Raw genomic sequence first — 22,742 nt, forward strand, 5'->3', positions numbered from 1 at the left:
GTAGGTCACGGAAATGACTATCTACCGCTACTTCATAAAGGGTTGAGCTAATGAGAAGAAGTAGCAAGACACTCATTGCAACTTCTTTAAATCAAAATTTACATTTTCATTGTTTTAAAAGTCATTTCAATTACAATATAATATGTAAAGTGATGCAACAAACATACTCAAACGTCTAATAGCCAATGTCTTACACGAGTAAGTCAAAAAAATAAATGTAATTTAGTTCAAAACAAAAGTTATTGAGTACAGTAGCTGTATCATCCACACACATCGTAAATAAGTAAAGGTATTCTGTGAGCATTTTATAAGGGGTTATATTATGTAAAAAAGAAACACAGAAAACCGGCGTGAATTAGCGGCTTAGTGTCGTTATGATTCGCATATTTTAGGTTCGAGGACCATGCCCCTCGTCGGTCCACTAAGATATGACAGTGGTCCTAAAAGAGAGTTTATTCCAAGAGGGTACCAGCTCTATCAGAGTCAGAGAATCCCTCGCCGAGCATCCCAGAGCTCAGGTCGCCCATCATTTCTGGGGAGACATCTGCACCACGGCACCCCACTCCACCAATAATTTGGACTTTTGCAACATTAGGAGAATCCACTCCAATTTATACGCCGTCCAACACCACCTTGAAACGGTGCAGCGATACGTCATATTTAATGTACCCTTTGTACAAAATTGAGTGGAATTTGTTGCCTTATGCCGCGGTATGTGTGTTCGTTATGGAGGATATCTGCTTTCGATTCTTATAACAAGTAAGAGGTATATGCGTGAAGTACAGTTCAGACAGAAAACTGTTCTTTAGTTATAAATAATAAACTACCAAAATAAAAACAATCGATGCGGCCATACGCTAATTTGATGCAAAGCGGTTCAAAGCGGCGCGAGGCGGTTCATCATAGAGACGGCAGCAAAGTATATTGTTCTTAGTATTTTTGTGATTAGAATACTCACGTAGGACGACGTCTTACTGTTTCATTATGTTTAGCTCACTCAGAGTAGATACTCTACATACTAGAGAGATCTCAAACAATCCCAAAGCTCTTTTATATCAGGCGGTTCCCCGTTCCCATGTCTTGAGCATGCAATCCTAGGAGAAATCTATTTAAACCTATTTTCAAGGAATGAAGCGCAAAAGGAGACTAGTAAAAATATGGGATCATGATTAACTCAAAGTTTTGAGAAAAAGGAACAGAGGGGAGGGGGGGAGGTTGGAAGGGTTTTAACGACGCCTATGTCTCTAGGTAGCTTGACCTGGTACCTGCTACCAATTACTTAATAATATTGGATTTATGTAGTTACAGTTAAGATTTAAGCTTTAAAATCTGTAAAAATATATCTAAGAGAAAGTAAAGGCTATTATTTATATATTTATTTTCTAATATGGTAGAAAGAAGTAACCGGTATTCTCCAAGAAGTGTTAGAGTTGACTTAAAATTGTTATGTTGCCACTAGTCGATGTCCAGTTTCTTGAAGGAGCCTTCGGTTCCAAACAAGTGGTCGGGCAGCGGTAAGGAGCCTTGACCCCCGGGTCGCGCAGCTTCCACCACGCGCTGCCGATTCTCATGTGCGTAGTATTCAAGATTATCCTCTATACGACGCCGCTGTTCCTCTGAAATTGATTTGGTAATATGTATATTATTATGTTTAATATGTGAGCGGCACAGTACAGAAGTATTGCACCTCACCTATCCCTACCGCTATCGCACAAACCACTTGTTAAAGCAAACTTTATGCCAACTGTGCGACCGCTGGTTCGCAGGACGTGTGCTTGAACGACGACTAACTCTAAGCACGGGTTCACACGGTTCGTCTGTTGTTGATTAAGTAATAATATCACATGCAATTTGAACTCTCTGAATAGTGTCTGTATGTTTGTTACTTGTTCACGCAAAAACTACTGAGTGGATTTTAATGAAATTTTTCAATAATATAGCTTACATATCAGAATAGCAAATAGACTATAATATTTTTTTTACATAATATTATAAAGATATATAGAGAAATAAAAAACAAAAGTGTCAAGTAAGTAGAAAAAATCTGTAATCTCCGAGCCATTCATGCTTGAGCCCCAAAAGCCGTTGCAGTTACAAATATACATACAAATAATATGAACGCGAATTAAAGAAAGTGGCTCAATTAAAATGCTACCTGTCCGTACCGTGGGTGAAAAAAACAAAAATAACCATTTCATTGATAACATTTTTTCAATTGAAGAGCAGTACAACAAGCAAAATAAGATGACAAAGTTTCGAAGAACTCTTAAATTCTTTCTGGAGCTTTGGTTGATCAGTTACCATCAGGTATTTAATGAAATAAAAAAGTATATTCCGAATTACCTCTCAGTATATCTCTACCCTTATATTGTCCCCCGTCTTCTTTAAGTAGGGCAGACTTGTTGACGAACTGGTAGAAAGTGTCGGAGTCTCTCTGGTGGATATGGATCATATCGAGTAGGAACTTCTTCAAAAACGGCTTCAGCAACATCATCAGCTTGTCCATGAAGCTGGGAGCGTTGATGAAATGGACTTCTTTGAGTCTCACCAACATGCACTCCTGAAACGTATTTAGTGTTGTGAATATCCCATAGATAGAATTTCCAAAAAATAACATAGAATTAATGGTGACTAGCAGAAAGTATCATGCATGTGTTTTGTAACTGATAACAAGATGCAAACATGTTAGTGATAACGAGTGCTTGGATGTTCGGATGATGGTGCTCTATGCCTGGATTCAAGAAATATAAATAAATAGAAAGGTGAATTTCCTAAAAATGGAAAGATGATGATGGAGTAAGTGTGTAGGAAGAATGTAGCACCTGTACGAAGTATAGGATCTGGCGGATCGTCGCGATGTCCAGCCTCATGATGTGGCCGATGCAAGTTGAGTCCATGTCGATGATTATCACGAATCTGTGGAGACAAGGATGGTTGCTAATGTTAAAACGACAACTAATTGAATGATCTGCAACAGCTATGTTTCTGGTACTTGTTATTATTATTAAGCCTTCAAAGCAATAACAGCAAAAATATCAGCAAGTATTTATAATAAAATTTCATACATTTTTTTTTTGCTGATGCATGGGCCTCCTCCAAGTTCTTCCATATTTTCTGTCGTTTGCTGTTCTAGTACAAATAGCAATTATTTTCTTTACATTATCTTCCCATCTCATTACTTGTCTGCCCTGTTTCTTATTCCATCTCGTGGTTGCCACTCTGTTACAACTTTAGTCCATTTTTTTTCTGGCTCTTTTCAAATATTCATTGCCATTCATGTCCACTGCCATTTAAGTTGTCAATTTTTTTGTTTTATGTCTTCCACTTTGACTGTATAGGAGAGACCCTGCTTTTTCCTGTGTTTCAATCATCGCCGTTTGACATGTTCTTAGTTTTAAATAAGGTTTCTTTTTGTCAGAGCCCAGCCATAGGTAAGACATGGTAAGAAAAGATAAAATAAGAGTTTTAAACACTTTTTGTTGTGCTTAACTCGTGTTTCTTTCACTGTTTGTGGAAAAATATTGTTTTAAAAGTATTTCCTTGAGGGACCAGTATATTTTCCAGGCATTGGAAACTCATTTCTCAATTTCAAGATTGGTTTGATCTTTAAAGGATATTATTTGTCGTAAGTATTCTATGACATATTTTATTTCTTCCTTATCTACTTTGATGGCTCTCTCTTCTGGTACTATCCGGTCTGGTACCGGTACAATACAAATTACATTATACAAAGCCAAAAATAAAAAATGTATTGTTTAAAAAACACGAGGAGGTCAGAGTTGAAAATATAATTATAATAATTAATTATAAGCTGTTGCTGGCATGTCGGTAGCATGAAGTGTTGGAAATTTGGAGATAAACAATAGTTACCCAGGCCAGGTTCCCTCGTGGTACTGCCACAGGTCAAACACCATGAAGAACAGGCGCGCTGCGTCGCTGAGCACAAATCGCGCTGGATCAGGGTTCAGCAGGCGGCAGTACATGACTGCAGACCCAGCCCGCGACCGCTCCGCCAGTGGTGTCGCAAGCCTGCGGATTACTCACTTCATCAAGCTTGTTATAACCACAACTGCTTAGTATTTTTTTTATGGAATAGGAGGACAAACGAGCGTACAGATCACCAGGTGTTAAGTGATCACCACCACCCAAAGTCTCTTCCAACACCAGAGGAATCACAAGAGCGTTGCCGGCCTTTAAGGAACTTGAACGCGCTTTTTTGAAGGTACCCACGTCGTATCATCCCGAAAACACCGCAAAAGGAAGCTCATTCCACAACTTTGTAGTACGAGGGAGAAAGCTCCTTGAAAACCGCACTGTGGAGGGCCGCCGCACATCCAGATGGTGGGGATGATATCCTAACTTGTGGCGTGTCGTGCGAAGGTGGAATTCGGCGGCAGGAATCAGGTTAAACAGCTCGTCGGAACACTTCCCGTGATAAATGCGGTAGAAGACACACAATGAAGCGACGTCTCTACGCAACGCCAAGTGATCCAGCCGTTCACAGAGCACTGAGTCCCCGACAATTCGAGCTGCTCTACGTTGCACGCGGACAAATGGATCAAGCAGATACTGGGGTGCGCCAGACCAGAGATGACAGCAATTCTCCATGTGTGGCCGGAACTGAACTGGGCCGGCTTGAAGTATTGCCGTGCTCTATTGATGACGCCCAGCTTCTTCGAAGCCAATTTGCCTTTGCCCTCCAGATGGCCATGGAATTGGCAATCGCTCGAGATTTCGAGACCCAGTATTCCGAGACTAGGCGAGGCTTTAAGAGAAGTGTTCTCGAAGAGCGCTGATACGGCAAATGGGATTTTTTATTGGTAAACGCGCAAACTTGAGTCTTCTGGGGGATAAATTGGACAAGGTTCAATTTACCCCATTCCGCGACCTTCTCGAGAGAGGACTCGATAGAAGACACAAGTTTCTCCCGGCACTGGTCGACGATTTCCCGAGAGAGACCTGCATGGCCCGTGTATACGGCATCACCAGTGCTGTCATCTGCATAGCAATGTATGTTGGAGGTGTCCAACATATCATTGATATGCAGAAGAAACTAGGAGATAGCACACAGCCTTGGGGCACTCCAGCATTCACGGGCTTCGGGTTCGAGCAATATCCGTCGACAACGACCTGTATGCTACGCCCAGTGAGGAAGCTGGAGGTCCACTTGCACAAGCTCTCGGGAAGCCCAAACGATGGAAGTTTTGAGAGGAGCACTTTGTGCCATACACGATCAAAGGCCTTCGCTATATCCAGGATAACTGCCTGGCATTCCCCCTTGCTTTCAATAGCCGCCGCCCATCTATGTGTTAGGTATACCAGAAGATAATCTGCCGACCCACCATGGCGAAAGCCGTACTGTCGGCCGTTGATCAACTGGTTACGGTTTAATGTTGATAAATTAAGTCATATTATCGATGCTATATGGATACTATAGAAAAACAATACGATTTTTAAATATGGTAATCAAAATGCCCGTCTTTTAGATCGCTAAGTTCACGCCTAATTGTAAGCCTTTTTTCACCCAATCGTGTCATAGCTTACCACAACATGTTGTAGAAAGATGTGTAGTATCCTTCTCATGACTGCCAGATGAATTTAAAATATTAAATTTATTGCCTTCTAATTCATAAAAAAATGAATAATTAAATAAAAAATTAGTTTAGGCCGATCGTGCCTCTCTATCGCTTATTCTACGTTCTCGGCTCATGCGGAACGTGGCACTTTTTCATGCATGTAGCCAGCGTTCATCTATTTATGAGACAAAATAAACAAATAAAAAAGCCTTTATTACTGTACAAATTTTACATACTAGGTACTAAAATAGTAAAAAAAAAGTGCCTCTAAATACTGTGGTACAGCTTGTCTTCCGACAAAGGCCTCCTCCAAAGATTTCCATTCTGTCCTATCTTTTGCTATACGAGTCCATAGTGGCCCCGCTATTTTCTTGATGTCGTCTTCCCATCTCATAGGCTGTCTACCTCTATTTCTTTTGCTATCTAGTGGTTGCCATTCAGTTATTAGTCTTGCCCATTTCTCTGTCTTTTCTCTTATCATATGACCTGTCCGTTTCCATTTTAATTATTAAAATTTATATTTTTGTTTGTTTCTGTTGCTAATATTTCTAAAATTGCTATTATTTTATGTACCTATATTCTGAACAGTAGCACCAAACTTCAAAGTATCATCTATAATAAAAAAATTTATGGAACCTTTAATAAAACAAAATATATTATTTAACAATGGTAGTTACTCAATGGGTCACCAGGGGGCTACTGAAAATCAACGCTCTGTTGATATTATACCAACGCAGAAGACGCTGAGTCAGCTTATTTAATACAAGAAGAAAATCACTATAATATTATATATATATATATATATATATATATATATATGTGTTTTTTTTTATTTTTGTATATTTTTATGTTATTAATTATTATTTATTTACCTCTGTTAGTCTTTTTTACTTGTATCATTCTGTGTGGTTTGTTTTTGTTATTATTGAAGTTTTTAGTTTTTTTTATTTATTTACATTATAGTTTACAAAAGAAAATACTTAAAACTTGCATCAGAAAACCACACGGGTTTGTAATATATGCTAAAAAAAGAGTTAAATCTAGGTACATTAACTACAGAACATTAGTGCCAGTTAGATAAATTGTGTAAATATATTTATTTTAAGTGACTTAAAAAGTATGATTTTAGTTTTTTCTTAATATTACAAAGATTTATACAGTTCCGTACATCAGTGGGTAATACATTAATTAGGCGAGGAACTAGGTAAGCATTCGTTCGTTCGCCATATCTATTGAGCGCGCTCGGAGCGGATAAACGGCCCCGAGTGACGGCCCGCGTGCATACAGGATGTTGTACTTTATCCCAGTATTTAGTTAGTCATTCAATAAGGAGAAGTCGTTTTTTACACTGTTTCGAGCGCTTGACTGATGCGGCGATCCAGGCCTCGCTCCTGGAACAGGCTCGTGAACATGGTGCGGAGCGTGAAGTGGAGGTCCAGCACTCGCCGCGCCACCTGGCCGCTACGTCCACAGCAGTGCAGCGCAATCAACAGCTGCACATCTGTACGAAAATGTTGCCTTTGAGATGCAATTAATAAAAAAGTGTGTTTATACTTATGTACCCACGCAAGAAGTTATACTTCTTTGGCCTAACAAAGCAAACATCCTTAAAGATATACAAATTATTTAAGTTTTCTTCAGTGTTAATTCCGCCAATATTCTCGCAATAGTCTCACCAAAATCTGGCACGAGACTGCACGTCCTGAGGATGCCTCATGTAGAGGCGAAACACTTGTCGAATTGTTTTAAAAACAAATACTGGCGGAATTAACACTGAAGAAAACTTAAATAATTTGTATAATTATGGATTTCCGCAAAGTAACGCCTAATTCAATAAATATCCTTAAAGTTATTTATATCGTGCCATTCTACGTTTGTAGAAAGAACAATATTGTAAAAATCTTGCAACGATGGCTTTGAAAATTAATTATTAAATAACGAATACGGCTGTACGGGCTTGAACCCTTTGCCTATCCTAATAATGGACGAAGAAACCAAAAAATTATAACGAAAGTGGCAAACGTCAGAAATGTTTAGGAACTAACTTCAACATATTACTTTTGTGTTACAGTGATGCGCGCGCATCTTAAAATTTCACTCTCATATTTCTTTCATAACGCGACTAAAGTAGTATAACTTCAAAAAATTGTTTTAATTTTATAATTTGATGTTAATTTTATATTTGCATGGCGCACACATCCTCTTAAATAATGTATTTAGTCTAGCTATAAAAATTGTTACAATGTAACAAAATTATAATTATCTCTATTTATCTAAAAGACATACAATTTTCTTCGATTGTATTTTTAATTAACATCCTCGTAAAATCGTGCAAACACATAATTAAAACTGGTCGATAGGAAAAACAATATAAAACCAGAAAACATAAAAAGATAAATTATTTGAGTGGCATAATAATAATTAATCGTGAGTTAACATAAAGACTTACATAACGATCCATAAAGTCTTTAATGATAATATATAGTAATTTCATAATATATGAAATGATTATAGAATACTAGCCGCGAAACCCGGCGTTGCACGGGTTAAATAACATCGAATGTTTAATTATTATTATCAGTTGCACACATTTTGGAACTTTCTAGATCATTCCAGAAATTTTTAGAATTTTCTAGACCATTTCGCATCAATTGCACACATTTTGGAACTTTCTAGATCATTCCAGAAAGTCTTAGAACTTTCTAGATTGATTAAATCAGTTGCACACATTCTGGAACTTTCTAGATCATTCCCGAGATTTTCAGAAGTTTAGAGAAGTTTTAGTAAGAGAAGGACAGATGTATATAATTTCACATTTTTGCCACCCACAGCCACCCACTTCGACCCATCCCGACCAAAGTCCTTTATGCACACCAGGTGACCGAGGAGTATTTGCCATCCCAACGGGAATTCGATCGAAGTTGCGAATGATAAAGAAAACCAGACATACGCACGAACATTAGCATTTTAAATAATATATTAAGATTTAATATGCTATTGTATACTTATTTAAATTGGATTGAAATTGATCACCGCGAATTTTGCATACTTTAATTTTAAAGTTGTCTTTAACAGTATTTGAGTTTTTGTTCCATTAGTAATGACGTTTAAAGACGTATTGATATAATAATTTAAAATAAAATGTTACAGCTCTTCGTTGAATGAATATTGTCATCTTTATCTACACTAATATTATAAAGCTGCAGTGTTTGTTTGTTTGAACGCGCTAATATCTGGTACTACTGCCGATTTGAATGATTCTTTCAGTGCTGGGTAGTCCATTTATCGAGGAAGGCTATAGGCTATGTGTTTTTTTCAAAATTAGGGATCCGTAATAAAATTGCTATTTTCTAACACAAGGTGTAAAATCGATAACCAATTTTTGCGTGCGCTGCAAAAACTATTGACAATAGAACAAAATGATGTACAGGCTATAATATGGGCAATATTTTATTACTTATAAAACTATCGCGTGAATTATACCTTATATGGCAAAACCACGTTTGCCGGGTCAGCTAGTTATTTATAAGTTTACACAAAACAGTATTGTGTAATCATCAATCTATTGTATGTATTGAGATAGGTAGGTATGAGCAACATTAAAGTAGCGAGTTAATCACGATATATAATATTATCTATATATATAAATTGGAGTGTCTGTTTGTAATATTGAAATAACCGTTTCTTACAACATGTATATGAATTTATACACGAAAATATTTTTTTTTACAATTTTTGTCTGTCTGTCTGTCTGTTTGTACCGGCTTATCACTGAAATGGCTAGACTGATTTTGACAGGAGTTTCATTGACAGGTAGCTGATGTAATAAGGAGTAGCTTAGGCTTAATTACGTTTATTTTAGAAAAATAAAGTAATGTTGCAAATGTCCAAGAAACGGTCTAACTCTAAAAATAATTTATATGGCAAAACGACGTCTGCCGGGTCAGCTAGTGGTTAATATAAGGTTCCTGACGTAATGATATTCGTGTGAACTACGAGTAAACATGTACGAATGAAATAACCACCACTAAAATGTCACGTACCCGGCTAGCCTACCAACCACCCAGTCTGTGAGGCTTACCAGGAGCAGGCTCGTCTCGTCCGTTATTTTCTTAAAAAAAACTTTGCTGAGTATGATAAAATGCGAACCTAACTGTTAGTTTCGGCTGTCTTAGCTTAAGCTAAGTATAATTTCAGCTGTTAAATGACTATAAAAACAAACTAAAAGATTATGCTAAGGTTACACTCAGCTATAAAAATAAAATACTGTAGTTATTTCCATAGCATTATTATCTATGGTATATTGCTATGGGGCAACGCTGCCAATATTAATACAATATTTGTGCTGCAGAAGAGGGCTATTCGCGCTATTTATAACCTAGGTCCTAAAGAATCATTGAGAGCGAAATTCAAAGAAATTAACATCTTGACAGTTGCTTTTCAATATATTCTTGATCATGTAATGTATGTTCATAGGCACATAAGGGAATCTGCTAGAAACTGTCATAATCATAATGTTAACACAGGAACAGACTAAGAAGTAAGATAAACTTATAATTCCTACTACTCGGCTAAGTCGAGTAAGTAAGTCTTTTGTGGGGGTAAAAAGCTACATGCTTTTACAACAGATCCCAGAATATGTTCAAAACAAAAGTATTACGTTATTCAAAAGAATTTTCAAGAAACGTTTGTGTGGTAAAGGTTACTATAACATAAATTACTTTCTTAATGATACCACAGATTGGGAATGGAGCGACCTTCCTCAGGCTAGTAAATTATAAGTTTAATTGTACAATATTACTTTGTAAACATATTTTTTGTCTGAGGCATTCGTTTTGGAATGGGTGATAGTTTTTGACTTTCAATAAGTGATGTCACATCCTATTTTGAATAAAAATATTTGAATTTGAAAATATGGTTTACGTGAGCTAAGTCTGAGCAAAGTCTAAGAACGCTCTATACATCATCAATTCTCTCATCTATTATAATTTATCTCAGCTCATTCTAAGTCTCACCATACAACAAAAAAAGGCATTATTTATATTTAAACATTTTAAATTACAGCCAATTAAATATAATAGCTTTTGCATGTTTAAAGGTTAAACTCATAATTGAATACATACAGTAAAGAAATCAATTTGAATATATGTAATATATCTTTATTAACTGTTGGTCGCGTCATTTAAAAAAATAACAAATTAAATTTGAAACTTAGCTAAATAAAATCTAAGGCTGTAAATGAAGTATTAAAAAAAATATACTGGTTGTACTTATGTGACCGAGGCCAAAAAAATAGTTTTTGGAATTTGCTAATCTCAAAAAATGGCTCAATGTATATACACTTTTCACTGATGTGCTTGGGCAAGCTTGGTTTGTTTCATTCCGGACAGTTGATAAATATAATATTACTAGCTGACACGACAGACGTTGTTCTGTAGATAATAAAAAAATACTGTTTTATAGGAATTTGCCAATAATATTTCAAAACATCAAGAATTATTTGGTAAAGAATGCTCCCTGTTTTTATAGTGAAATTGTTTCACAGCAGAACTGTCAAACCGTGCGTCACTAACTTCCCTCAAAGAAAATATGTCCATACAAAACAAATATTGAAAATAAAAGTAATTATGGGTCCCAATTCGAAATAAAAACTATCCTATCTCTCAAGTTGGACCAAACTGCACTTCATGAAGTAATCCCCATTAAAATCCGTTCATTAGTTTAGGAGTGCATTGCGGACAAACAACATGTCACGTAATTTATATATATTAAGAAAGTATATTGTCACATCGTCGCACGAGTTGCATATACTATTTTGTATTATATATGCGATGATTTATGTGGGTCCAGAGGCAAAGCATATGACTATGCAAGACCATATTAAATTAAACAGTTAGACGCGCCAACCTTAAGTCAGTTTTGATATTATGTTTTTTTTTGTTATTATTTTATTTATTTTAGCAATTTTAACTAAATTTGCGTGTGCCAAATATAATTTGCGTGCGACAAGTAAACTTTTCGCACTCAAACAACAGTTTCATTTACGAAAAAACTCACGCGTGATTGGACGTAGTTCCTGAAAAACGTTCCAAGCCACAAACATCACATTTTAAGGAATTCGTGTTTAAAGTTTAATAAATATTAGTGTATTCTATACATGCGGGTTGGGCTACTATGTCATGATGTAATTTGAAAAGAGACACTGCCTGCCATTTTTTCTCAGTCTGTAATAAGTAATATTAATCACGGGACCAGTTTTGTGTTCTTTACTCAATTTCGACATGATTGTGGCTTGGAACGTTTTTTTGGAATTACGTCCAATTTTAAAATGGGCAAACGGCTCTTTTTCAACCGCAAGAGCGAGCGCCAAGATACTACTTTTCCCGCATGAGTAATACAAAAAATATGAAATTGACTAAGTACAACATATTGTTGGGAAGTGCCAACCTGTGATGAGGTGCGCAGGCAGGTGAGGCTGAGCATCGAGCCACGCTCGCATGGTGTGAACATCCTCCGCTGTTATATCCGGATTCTTCTCGTACTCCTCCTCAATGGTGATTGGTTTCACTTTTAACGACATCCTTCTGAAATGTTAAAGTCACTGATCTGTATAACAACCACTAGACATGCTGTTCCATATGTTTGACAGAAATTTTTTGTGCCTATTTGAAGCGCCACTCGCGAGCGTCCGGAGAACTAATTTTGACGTATAATACAAATGGCTGCGAGAGAAGCGTATAGTATTATATACCCTGAAGTATTACTGCATTTTGAATTAATTTCGGTCGTTTTCCGAGTTATTCATACTTCAGGAATCAACGTAATTAAATACACAATTTTTTTAACCGACTTCACAAAGGAGGAGGTTATCAATTCGATCGGTATTTTTTTTTATGTATGTACACCGATTACTCTTAGATTTATGATCCGATTTACGTAATTTTTACATTACATTTATAAAATTTTACATAGTTTGGCCCAGTAGTTTTCATTTTATGAACATATTTTATGAAAATTTTTGTTTACCTCAATGATATATGTATTTGGTTTTTGTGTACGGATTTTTAGTAGTTTTAATTCAAGTTGATTTTATTTTATATTTATTAACTGATACTTAAAAGTAAAAAATACAAAAAAACTTCGTTTAAAAAAACCGACTTCAAAAACTGAAAAGTATCAAATAACTAAAAATTTAATTTAATACACCTTTACCTTTAATATTATTGAAATTCTATTATTTGTATGTGCTACATATTGATAGCTTTGAAGTCGGTGCCAAGCCAAATGTAATAGTAAGTACCTACACTCGCCACGCGTGGCGTGACTTCAAAGTTATCAATATGTACTATATACAATAATATTGTTTTATTAATATTAAAGGTAAAGGCGTATAAATTAAATTTTTAGACATTTGATACTTTTCAGTTTTTGAAGTCGGTTTTTTAAACGAAGTTTTTTCTGTAAATATTTTTCGTTTCGGTGTTTGTTAAGCTGAATTTGTCATCACTAGTTTTAGTACCGCAGACTCTCGCTACATGGCCAACAGCGCCAAAATGGCGAATATCAAACAGACACGAGGGGTTTGTGGTTAGTTAGTAGTGGTAGGTGAATTAAATACAATAGAAAATGCCGCTAAGGTCATTTTGGCGACAACCATAAAATTTGATAGGTGCTTCTATTGTAATGGAACCTCAACCTTATGTCCTACCTATTAATATCGAGAATAGATAAATGATAGTTTTATTGACAACTAGCTGTTATGTTTGTTAATAACCTTTTTTATTCTTTCGCGTTTAATATTATTCTTCACAACACTGTTCGGAAATATTCAAGAATCCTTAGTGGTATATATAAAGGCGAACTTAGTTCGTAGATAAATTAGTAACTCAGCGATAAATTGAACATTCTATCAGATTTAATAAGCCATGCAACTGCTAACATGTTATTGGCGAGTGAGGATTAAATATGGAACGAGCTATAGGTAGCTGGTTAGAAGTATTTCATTGAAGGGATGTCTAATAAATTATCTGCGGAATTTTATTGGTGTTTACGAAGCCTGTACTCCCGTAACACCCACCTAACATAATATGAGAGATATAACATTCATAGACAAATGACAAGGCTTTGAATAGAGATTGGTCTCCGCTGCGCTCTAACTAGATACCGCAGGCGTAGGTGCGAAGCTCGGCAACTAATACTACGCCCAAGTGTACTGTTCGAAACTAGCTCGAGCTTCGAACTTCGAACAATGTGTGACGTTGGCGTGCCACATGTTCTGTTAAACATTGCTAATAATTGAAACTAAAATGCTGGGTATCGTAGTAAAACTATCTAAAAATGACCGAACGACACTTCAATGTAAAATAACACGAACGTATGTTACAAAATTTTAAAGATGCCATTGTGTCTCAAAATTCCACGCACGCAAGCATCTAATAGTTGCGGTAATAAAAAAAAGCTATTGTTCTTAGATAGTGCGGTATCTAGTTGGAGCGCAACGGAGACCAAACCTTAATCAAAGACAATAGGATTAAAACATCTTCTAAATATATATGTTTCACAGTGAACAAAATTGTTTTACAACTCAATAGATGATAACAGAAATTAGCAATAAAACATACAATTTTTTAAAACAACGAAAACATAATTTTTTTATTTATTCAATGATATTATTATATTATAATAGATAGTATTTTTTTAGCTTTACTTTGAAAATTTTCTTTTGCAGATATCTATTAGATCATTAGGTAATGTATTGAATATCCTTGGTAATACATAGTTACAGGTTCTTTTACCACATACATTGTTATATTTAGGTAGACAAATATTGTTATATTTATTATAAAACTTATTATTAATACAGATTAACATAATGACGCAAATATTTTTAAATGTAAACGCAGCAGTAACTAGATGAGTACGAAAACAGATTGAAAATTGATAGCTTATTCATTTGCACTTTTAATTACAATAAATAAAAACAGCTTTGATAAACTTTCTCTCAGCTCTGATTAATGATGAATATTTATTTTTATTTCTCCCAAGTTTCTCTTACCTAAAATACACCTGCACACAGTAAACGCCGAACGACAAACTTTCATACAGCCATTCCATGTATCTCTTATTTAGTCGTCCTGAGGTAAAGTTTTGTAATAGTATATTACGCACCTAGGGAGAAATGTAGGTCATTCTCACCTGCGGAATATTGACACCCGAGCCGAAGCCGAGGGTGACAATCGCGGGTGGCATTGTCCTACTTATCTCCCTAGGTGCGTATACGATTTTTTTTCCCACCTGGACGAAAAGCTCGCTTTTAGTCCCTGGTACGAGGGACAAAATTCGTCTTGCAGGAATCGGCCACTTTTATATAATATATAATACTGGGAATAATCTAATATATAATAATGAGCAAACCGTGGTCTTAAGATTTCCTTGCGCACTCGTTTACTGCACTGTTACATCTGGCCCATACTTCTATACGGATGTGAGGCGTGGACTATAAAAAGATGACCTCTGGAAAAGTATAGAAGCTTTTGAAATGTGGGCATATAGACGTATGTTGGCCATAAGTTGGACCCACAACGTCACAAATGTGGAAGTTCTGCGCCGCTTCAATCGAAAGCGCGAACTCATGCAAACTTTCAAGATGAGTAAAGTCGCATATTTGGGGCACGTGCTTAGGCACGAGAGGTACAGACTCCTACAACTCATCATGATGGGAAAAGTTCCCGGAAGAAGAGGCGTAGGTCGCAGAAAAAAGTCTTGGCTGCGCAACATCCGAGAGTGGACTGACGCGAAGGACAAAAAATTGAAACTACAAAGCTGACCGCCAACCTTCGCTAGTCGGAGAGGCACGCGAAGAAGAAGAAGAAGACTAGGGAATAAAAGACAGCTTTTCAACGAGGTGGGAGTAGTATATTATGATACAAGTGAGCTAAGTTGCTTCTTATACACTAGGCTCTGGGTTGCAGCCGGAGCCTTAGGCGAGGGCGTAAATCAGCCGACTGTCTAGTGAGTAAGTTGCTCACGAGTTTCATATGTACCTTTTCAACACACTTGCGAGGGCAAAACAAACAAGTATTGCATAAATCGTATAATTATTAAAACACTTGGTGAATGTAGAATTTTTGTATGTACGATATTGGATTGTTTTTGGTGGTAATTATACAGTCTGTGTAACACTAGTACTTGCCACTTCTCACTCAACACAGAGGTCATAATACAAATTACTGGACCAAAAAAACTCATGCTACGAAATCTACATGGTTGTGTCTCAGTCCATTTACATTTTTGGGATAAATAAACGTGTCCCTAATTAAGACGAAAAATATTTATTAATATCAAATTATTTCTAATTCACAATAAACTTAACTTTGTAGGGATAACTCTACTATGCATTAGTGTTTTTTTATGATAATAAGGGACGAGACGAGCAGGGCGTTCAGCTGATGGTAATTGATACGCCCTGCCCCTTACAATGGATTCTTGAAAATCCACATATTCTGAGCGCCACTTCAGTTGCGCTCGTCACCTTGAGACATAATATGTTAAGTCTCATTTGCCCAGTAATTTCACTAGCTACGGCGCCCTTCAGACCGAAACACAGTAATATTTACACATTACTGCTTCACGGCAGAAACAGGCGCCGTTGTGGTACCCATGATCTAGCCGGCATCCTGTGCAAAGGAGCCTCCAACTGGTAAAAATAAAAAATGTAGTGTATAATATTATTAGGCGCGTGTGTTTTATAGTCGGTATGGCCCTAAGAACGATGTAATTAGGCTCAATTTACGAGCAAGTGTGTTGAATAATATCTTATTGTCGGCTTTTATTACTTAACATTCATATTTATACTCTTATTCGCTTAGTTTAGTGTTGTTCAAATACATCACGTTCTGTTTCCCGCGGCCCGCACTGTTACTAGAGCTTGAGTAACCTTCGCGTTGAAATTTTATAACTAGGTGACATAAGTTGTTGTAATATGGTTGCTGATATTTTATATTTATGTGTAAAATTTATATCTACTAAGTAATTGTTCCGTGAACACGATTCATATTGTACTCGATTGTCACTATCGTAGTAGCAATCTGTTCATATTTTATTTATGTACTGACTGATGGAATTTAAATACATATAAGTGTAGGTCAGACTAAACCATTTGCCTAACTTAAAAAAACAACATGTTATAGCCAAAATATTATGTTTATTTTTCTTTTCAAAATACTCTCCTGGAAAAACAGGAGGACCACAGATCTGATGACATGTTTTCTACGAGCTGATTGAACGCTATCACTGCCTCTTCGTAATCGGTAAAAGTTAAACCTCTCATCAAATCTTAGATTTTCGGGGATCTTTGTTTTGTTGGCCGTGTGTGAAGAAGCGTTGTCATGATGTCATAATAATAGTGGCTTATATTTTCCGACAACTCCAACAAATTTCGTTAATATATACAAAAATGTATACAATAAACTTCCTTGAGCACGAAGCTATCCATTGGTGAAAACAGCGTAAAGAAAGGTGCAGTAGTTTTAGAGTTTTTCGCGAACAAACAGACGCGGCGGAGGACTTTGTTTTTATAATATGTAGTGATAAAGTTTCACATTAAAATTTGACATCGAGCAAGGCCAGTTGTGACTGGTTTTCTTCTAGGACTAGCGACAATAAGTCTAGCAATTATTATTATTGAAATTATAATTATGTCTTAGTACGAGGAAAATTAAAACGGGTCATTAGACAACAATTATACGATCCAAACGCGAGAGTACAGGCGAGACAAGTTAGGAAAAATGGCGGGTCTGTGTTACTACATACTACTGTTATTATAGGAAATTTAATGATATACAAATTAATTTGTACCAAAATTCAAGGACGATGCGGGACTCGAACCAACACCTCTTGGGTTCCAATCGGGTGAGAGTTGAACAAGACATACCGAAATTCGGACTCCATATTATACAAAAATAATTTTCTAGTTAAGCTTTACATTTATTTTTGCTAGAGACAATGTTAGGTTAAGGAATCCGGGCACCATAAAATTGCTCGGTCACTTATAAATAGGAATATTAAGAACCGAAACCAAACTCACCGTTTTCAGTCATCAAGACGTATTTCCGACTACAGTACGAGCCTAAACACATGGGATGGGAATTGGTACGGCCAGACCATCGCAAGGTCTGATAGGTGCCCGCGTCGTCCACGTTAAGGTCCGGACGGTATTAATAATAATTTTGTACAATGGACAATGCAATATACTAATAAATATGGTCCGCTATCAGCCCGCGTTCGATAGTTTGGCCGTATCAAATCCGATCATGTGTTTAGGCCATAAAGAAGACCCTAGAAGCCAGAAACAACATTCACTCGCGTTCATATTTAATTTAATTAACATAATTTACCTTTGTTTACTGTCAAACACTCCTCGTCTTTCCTTATAATTCACATATGTTAGATGTCTGTCGGGTGATGGACTATCACAGCAGCTTCTCAGATGTACAACTGCAACGGCACAATATTTGCAAGTAACGCGCCACCTCGAGCCCTTTCCCCTGTATTTAATGAAGGTTGCAGCAGTCAGACATTCGTGCAGAGCTGACAGACGCTGTCCGCACACTGTGCGACTCTGTGTGAGCTATGCCCCGCGATACTACGCAATAGTACCTACTCAGTACTGCAAGTACAAGATTATTATTTTATATTTAAACACTTGCAGTGACAATGATATATTTAATACGATATACTTACCAGGGCCGTACATATCATATAGGCAATTAGGCAGTGCCTACCTCGTTATGAACCTAAATAAATATAGCACTAGTTAATTTAGTTTAATTTGGCTTACGCTACATACTAACCCCCTTATTCATAATGGTCCGCTAACTGTAAACAGCCGCTAAGGAGTGTTTTTTCTCATTCTGACTTAGGTCAATAGAAGAAGACAGAGTGGGAATTAGCAATGCTTTAAGTTAGCAGACTATTATGAATAAGAGGGTAATACCTAAAGTAAACAATCTTTTCATATTCCAAAGCTCAACAACGAGTAGATCCACAGTGCCTACCTTACTAGAAAACCAATGCACGCTCCTGATACTTACTTGATATGATATATATGTATGGTATATTTGGGCTAATTTGCGCAACTCATTGAATGTCCACCTGTTATGCGTGTATGGGTATATACCTCCAAAAACCTTAGCAACCTCCTCTGTTTCCTAAAGACTTGCGGGAGTGTGTTTGGGGTGCCAAGATGTTGAGCCAGGTAAGTTGCAACATCTGGATGCAATTAGGCAGTGCGCAGCAGTTTCCTCTGACACCATGCATGCGGCTGTTAGTTATGTCTTTATTTAATAGATGTTTATTATTAGGTCCGTACCCAGTTAGGTTCGTCGTTATCTGTCTAAGTTGAATTCTGTTGAGCTTAATAAGTCAATTTGCCATATTTGCATCAATGTTGGGGATTGTATCCCTTACTTGTTTATATACTTACTTAAAAAAACACATAAACATCCATGACTCGGAAATAAACATTCACATTGATCATATACCTAGTTTTGCAATAAATACTGAAACAAAGAAAAAAAAATCTATTGCAAATAACATTTATTACTTGTACAGTGTGTTGGTTTAATACATAAATACTCGTATAAAACAATTAAAAATATAAAAAGCTTATTCGATGTGGTCGGCATTGGCTGCATTACAGTCCTTGAAACTTTAATTAATTACCAGTTATTAATAGAAGTACGCAATCTAAAATTCTACACTGCCAATCGTACGGATTGTTTTAGGGACTCTAAATTATCATGGCGCTTAGAGCAAGCCGTACACTCTAAAACTGACCATAAATCATAATCCAGCGGATTAAGATTGGGACTAGACGACGCGGTTGGCCAGTCTTCACCTCTGACGAAATCCGAAACGTTCATTTCCAACCAAGATTACGTAAACCCAGTATCAGCTCGATCCATTTGACCGTGTGTAACGCAGAGCAGCTCGAATTGTCGGAGACCCAGTGCTTGAGACGTCGCTTCATTGTGTGTCTTCTACCGCATTTATCACGGGGAGTGTTCCGAAGAGCTGTTTAACCTAATTCCTGCCGCCGAATTCCACGTTCGCATGAAACGCCTCAAGTTAGGATATCATCCCCACCATCTGGATGTGTGGCGGTCCACCAATGTGCGGTTTTCAAGGAGCTTTCTTCCACGTACTACAAAGCTGTGGAATGAACTTCCTTATGCGGTGTTTCCGGGTGTTCTCTGGTGTTGCAAGAGATTGTGGGCGACGGTGATCACTTAACAACAGGTGACCCGTACGCTCGTTTGTCCTACTATTCCTTAAAAAAAAAACAAGTTATATGACCCGGGGCCGAGTCTTGCTGGAAGGACAATTCTTGGTTATTGAACATGGTGTTGTTAAGGGGCTTCACTACCTTCTCAAGAATGGTATACACTTGTGCCGACGTTTAGATACCTTTTTCACAAAGTTTGACTCAGTCGCCATAACAAATACTCCACCAAACCATCACTGTAGTCGGATAGTGGGCACGTTGCACTCTGTCGTCTAATGGGAAGCTTCCTTAGACCTTTGAGCATAAATCTAATAAAAATAGCTAGAGCCATTTGCTTTCAATATTCTATATTGTGTTTGTTCCAATGGTATGTTTTTCTGCGATCAAGGTTTTGTAAGTCTGACATTTATAAATTACTAGCTGACCCGACAGTCGTTGTACTGTACATAATTAATAACATATTATTATTTATGAATTTGTCAACAATATTTCATAACATCAAGAATTATTTCGAAAAATCAGTCCCCTGTTGTTATAATGTTTCATATCGCTCGTATTGAAGGTATACAAAATAAGTTCTTAAGATCATTGGAATACCGGACTGGGCATATTCTTATCGATTATGTTACAAAGGCACAGAATATCCCCACTAATTAACAGAAGAAATTTTATCGATCAAATTTTTTCTATTTAAAATTATTAACAATAAGCTTGACTCAGCATCCTTATATATATATCCCCTGGCACATTCCCTATTTGGGGTCGGCCCTCCTGATACAAGATCGCCACTGTTTGCGATCTTGGGCCGTTACTGGCATTTTATGATGTATAGGTGTAATTTTAAAGGTGCCTCGGATATACTCATTACGAATTTTGTCTGATCGTGTAACACCCCCAGACCAACGCAACATTTTCATTTCGGTGACATGCATTTTTTGTTCGTCACACTTTCTCATTCCCCAGCATTCGGAGCCATAGAGCAAAGCTGGTCTCACTGCTCGTTTGTACACGGTGCCCTTAGTTTTAATTGGCATTTTTGCTTCACAAAGAACACCGGTAAAAGATCTCCACTTCAGCCATCCTGTTTTTATTCTATTTTGAATATCACTTTCGATATTGGCTTTAGTGTTAATAATGGACCCGAGATATTTGAATTCGTCTACCTTATTCAAGGGGTTGCCCTCGATTGTGGGTGGTGGCTGGGTATATGTGTCGCTTTCAGAGAAATTGCAGTGCATATATTCAGTTTTCTCTCGGCTCACTCTTAGATCTTTTCCCTCCATTGCTATCAGCCATGCTTCGAGGCTTCTTTGAAGTTCCGGCAGTGATTCCTCTACTAGGACTACATCATCCGCATATAAAAGTGTCCACGGGGCCGGCTTTTGAAGATTTTTGGTGATGTAGTCCATGACGATGTTAAGTAGCAGGGGACTCCGTGCAGATCCTTGATGAACGCCGACTTTCACTTCGAAGCTGTTACTCATGCCAGCAGGTGACAGGTGGTTACGTTTTTATACATGTCTTGAATGATACTTATGTACTGTTCCGGTACTTTTTGGACCCTGAGTGCTTGCCAAATGAGCCGACGAGGTATTCGGTCAAAAGCTTTTTCCAGATTTATAAATACCATATGCAGATCCTTTTTAAGGGCTTTGTACTTGTCCATTAGTATCCTCAAGGTATGTATTGCATCAATAGTGCCCACTCCCGCAGTAAAGCCGCACTGATTTGGTGAAATTGTTGTGAGTTTATACAGTCTCTTGACCATAACTCTTTCCCAGATCTTAAGGGTATGTGACGTTAACTTGATCGCTCTGTAATTTCCACACTCTGCTATGTTCCCTTATTCTTGTAGAATGGTATCATGTTGCTCAGTCTCCACATGTCTGGCATCGTTCCTTTAGATAAGATCAGGTTGAATAGTTTTGTTAGCCATTTTACACCATAGGCACCTGCTTTTTTTCCATAGCTCTGCAGGTATTTCATCCGGGCCTGTTGCTTTGCCATTTTTCATTGCAATAATAGCGGCTGTAACTTCGGTAGGTGCAATGGCTTCTATAGGGCCAGAAATTGGAGAAAGAAGTGATATTTGACTATTTGGAAATTCTACATTTAGTAGTTTTTGAAACTATTCCTGCCACCTGTTATTTATGTCTTTGTCTGTAATTAATAATTTTCCTGAAGTGTCATTGATGTATTTGTTTTGTTTAAAATCTTGTGATTGTTTAAAACGTTGTTTGGCTATTTTGAAAATTTCTTCATCGGTTTCAGCATTTTGCAGTCGAGATATCAGCGCGTTATCTGATGATGCTTTTGCAATGGCTACAGCTCGTTTTGCAGCTCTTTTTGCAATCATATACTGGGTTTTATCCAATTCTGCTTTTGATTCTTGCCACTTTTTAAAACTGGATTTCTTTTCAGCGAGCGCTTGCTTAACTTCACTAGAACACCAACTAGCATCCTTGTCGGTTTTTAGCCTTACCTTTCGATATCCCTAGTGTCTTCTTGGCCATTGATAAAATGACTCAGCATCCTTGTTAAATCTAATTAAATTTATAACACCGCGAATCTCCTCTCGTTCTAAGATTACATTTTATGTATCACCTTATAAAAGCAATTATGCAGGAAATACATTTATGAGGCGCTCTTGTAGTTTGTACAATAAACATCTTACTGAAATTGATATATTTTCATTAAATATACAAAAATATAAGAAAATAGTAGGTGATATTATACTCAATTTAAAAAATTAATAACTCTAAATACTTAATAAAATCATCGTTGTTGTGGCCTGTTCTTAACCATACTCTTATAACTGTTTAAATTTTCGTTTTGTATATTGTAATTTTGTAGTTTTTAATTTAGGTTTAAAATATCTAGGT

General features: G+C 36.8%; 1 protein-coding gene across 1 annotated transcript; it reads right to left on the minus strand.

Moving 5' to 3' along the window:
* Window positions 1–1,369: 1,369 nt before the first annotated feature.
* LOC126970254 (clavesin-2-like) lies at window positions 1,370–18,171 on the minus strand. Its single transcript, XM_050816108.1, has 7 exons — window positions 17,972–18,171; window positions 12,024–12,160; window positions 6,924–7,077; window positions 3,871–4,029; window positions 2,823–2,916; window positions 2,344–2,560; window positions 1,370–1,616 (listed from the first exon to the last, which is right to left on the minus strand). Exons 2-7 carry the CDS (start codon window positions 12,154–12,156, stop codon window positions 1,456–1,458), a joined length of 918 nt encoding a protein of 305 aa, XP_050672065.1. The 5' UTR covers window positions 12,157–12,160; window positions 17,972–18,171; the 3' UTR covers window positions 1,370–1,455.
* Between the last annotated feature and the right edge of the window lie 4,571 nt (window positions 18,172–22,742).

Source organism: Leptidea sinapis, chromosome 1 (assembly GCF_905404315.1).
Source record: "Leptidea sinapis chromosome 1, ilLepSina1.1, whole genome shotgun sequence".
Classification (NCBI taxonomy): domain Eukaryota; kingdom Metazoa; phylum Arthropoda; class Insecta; order Lepidoptera; family Pieridae; genus Leptidea; species Leptidea sinapis.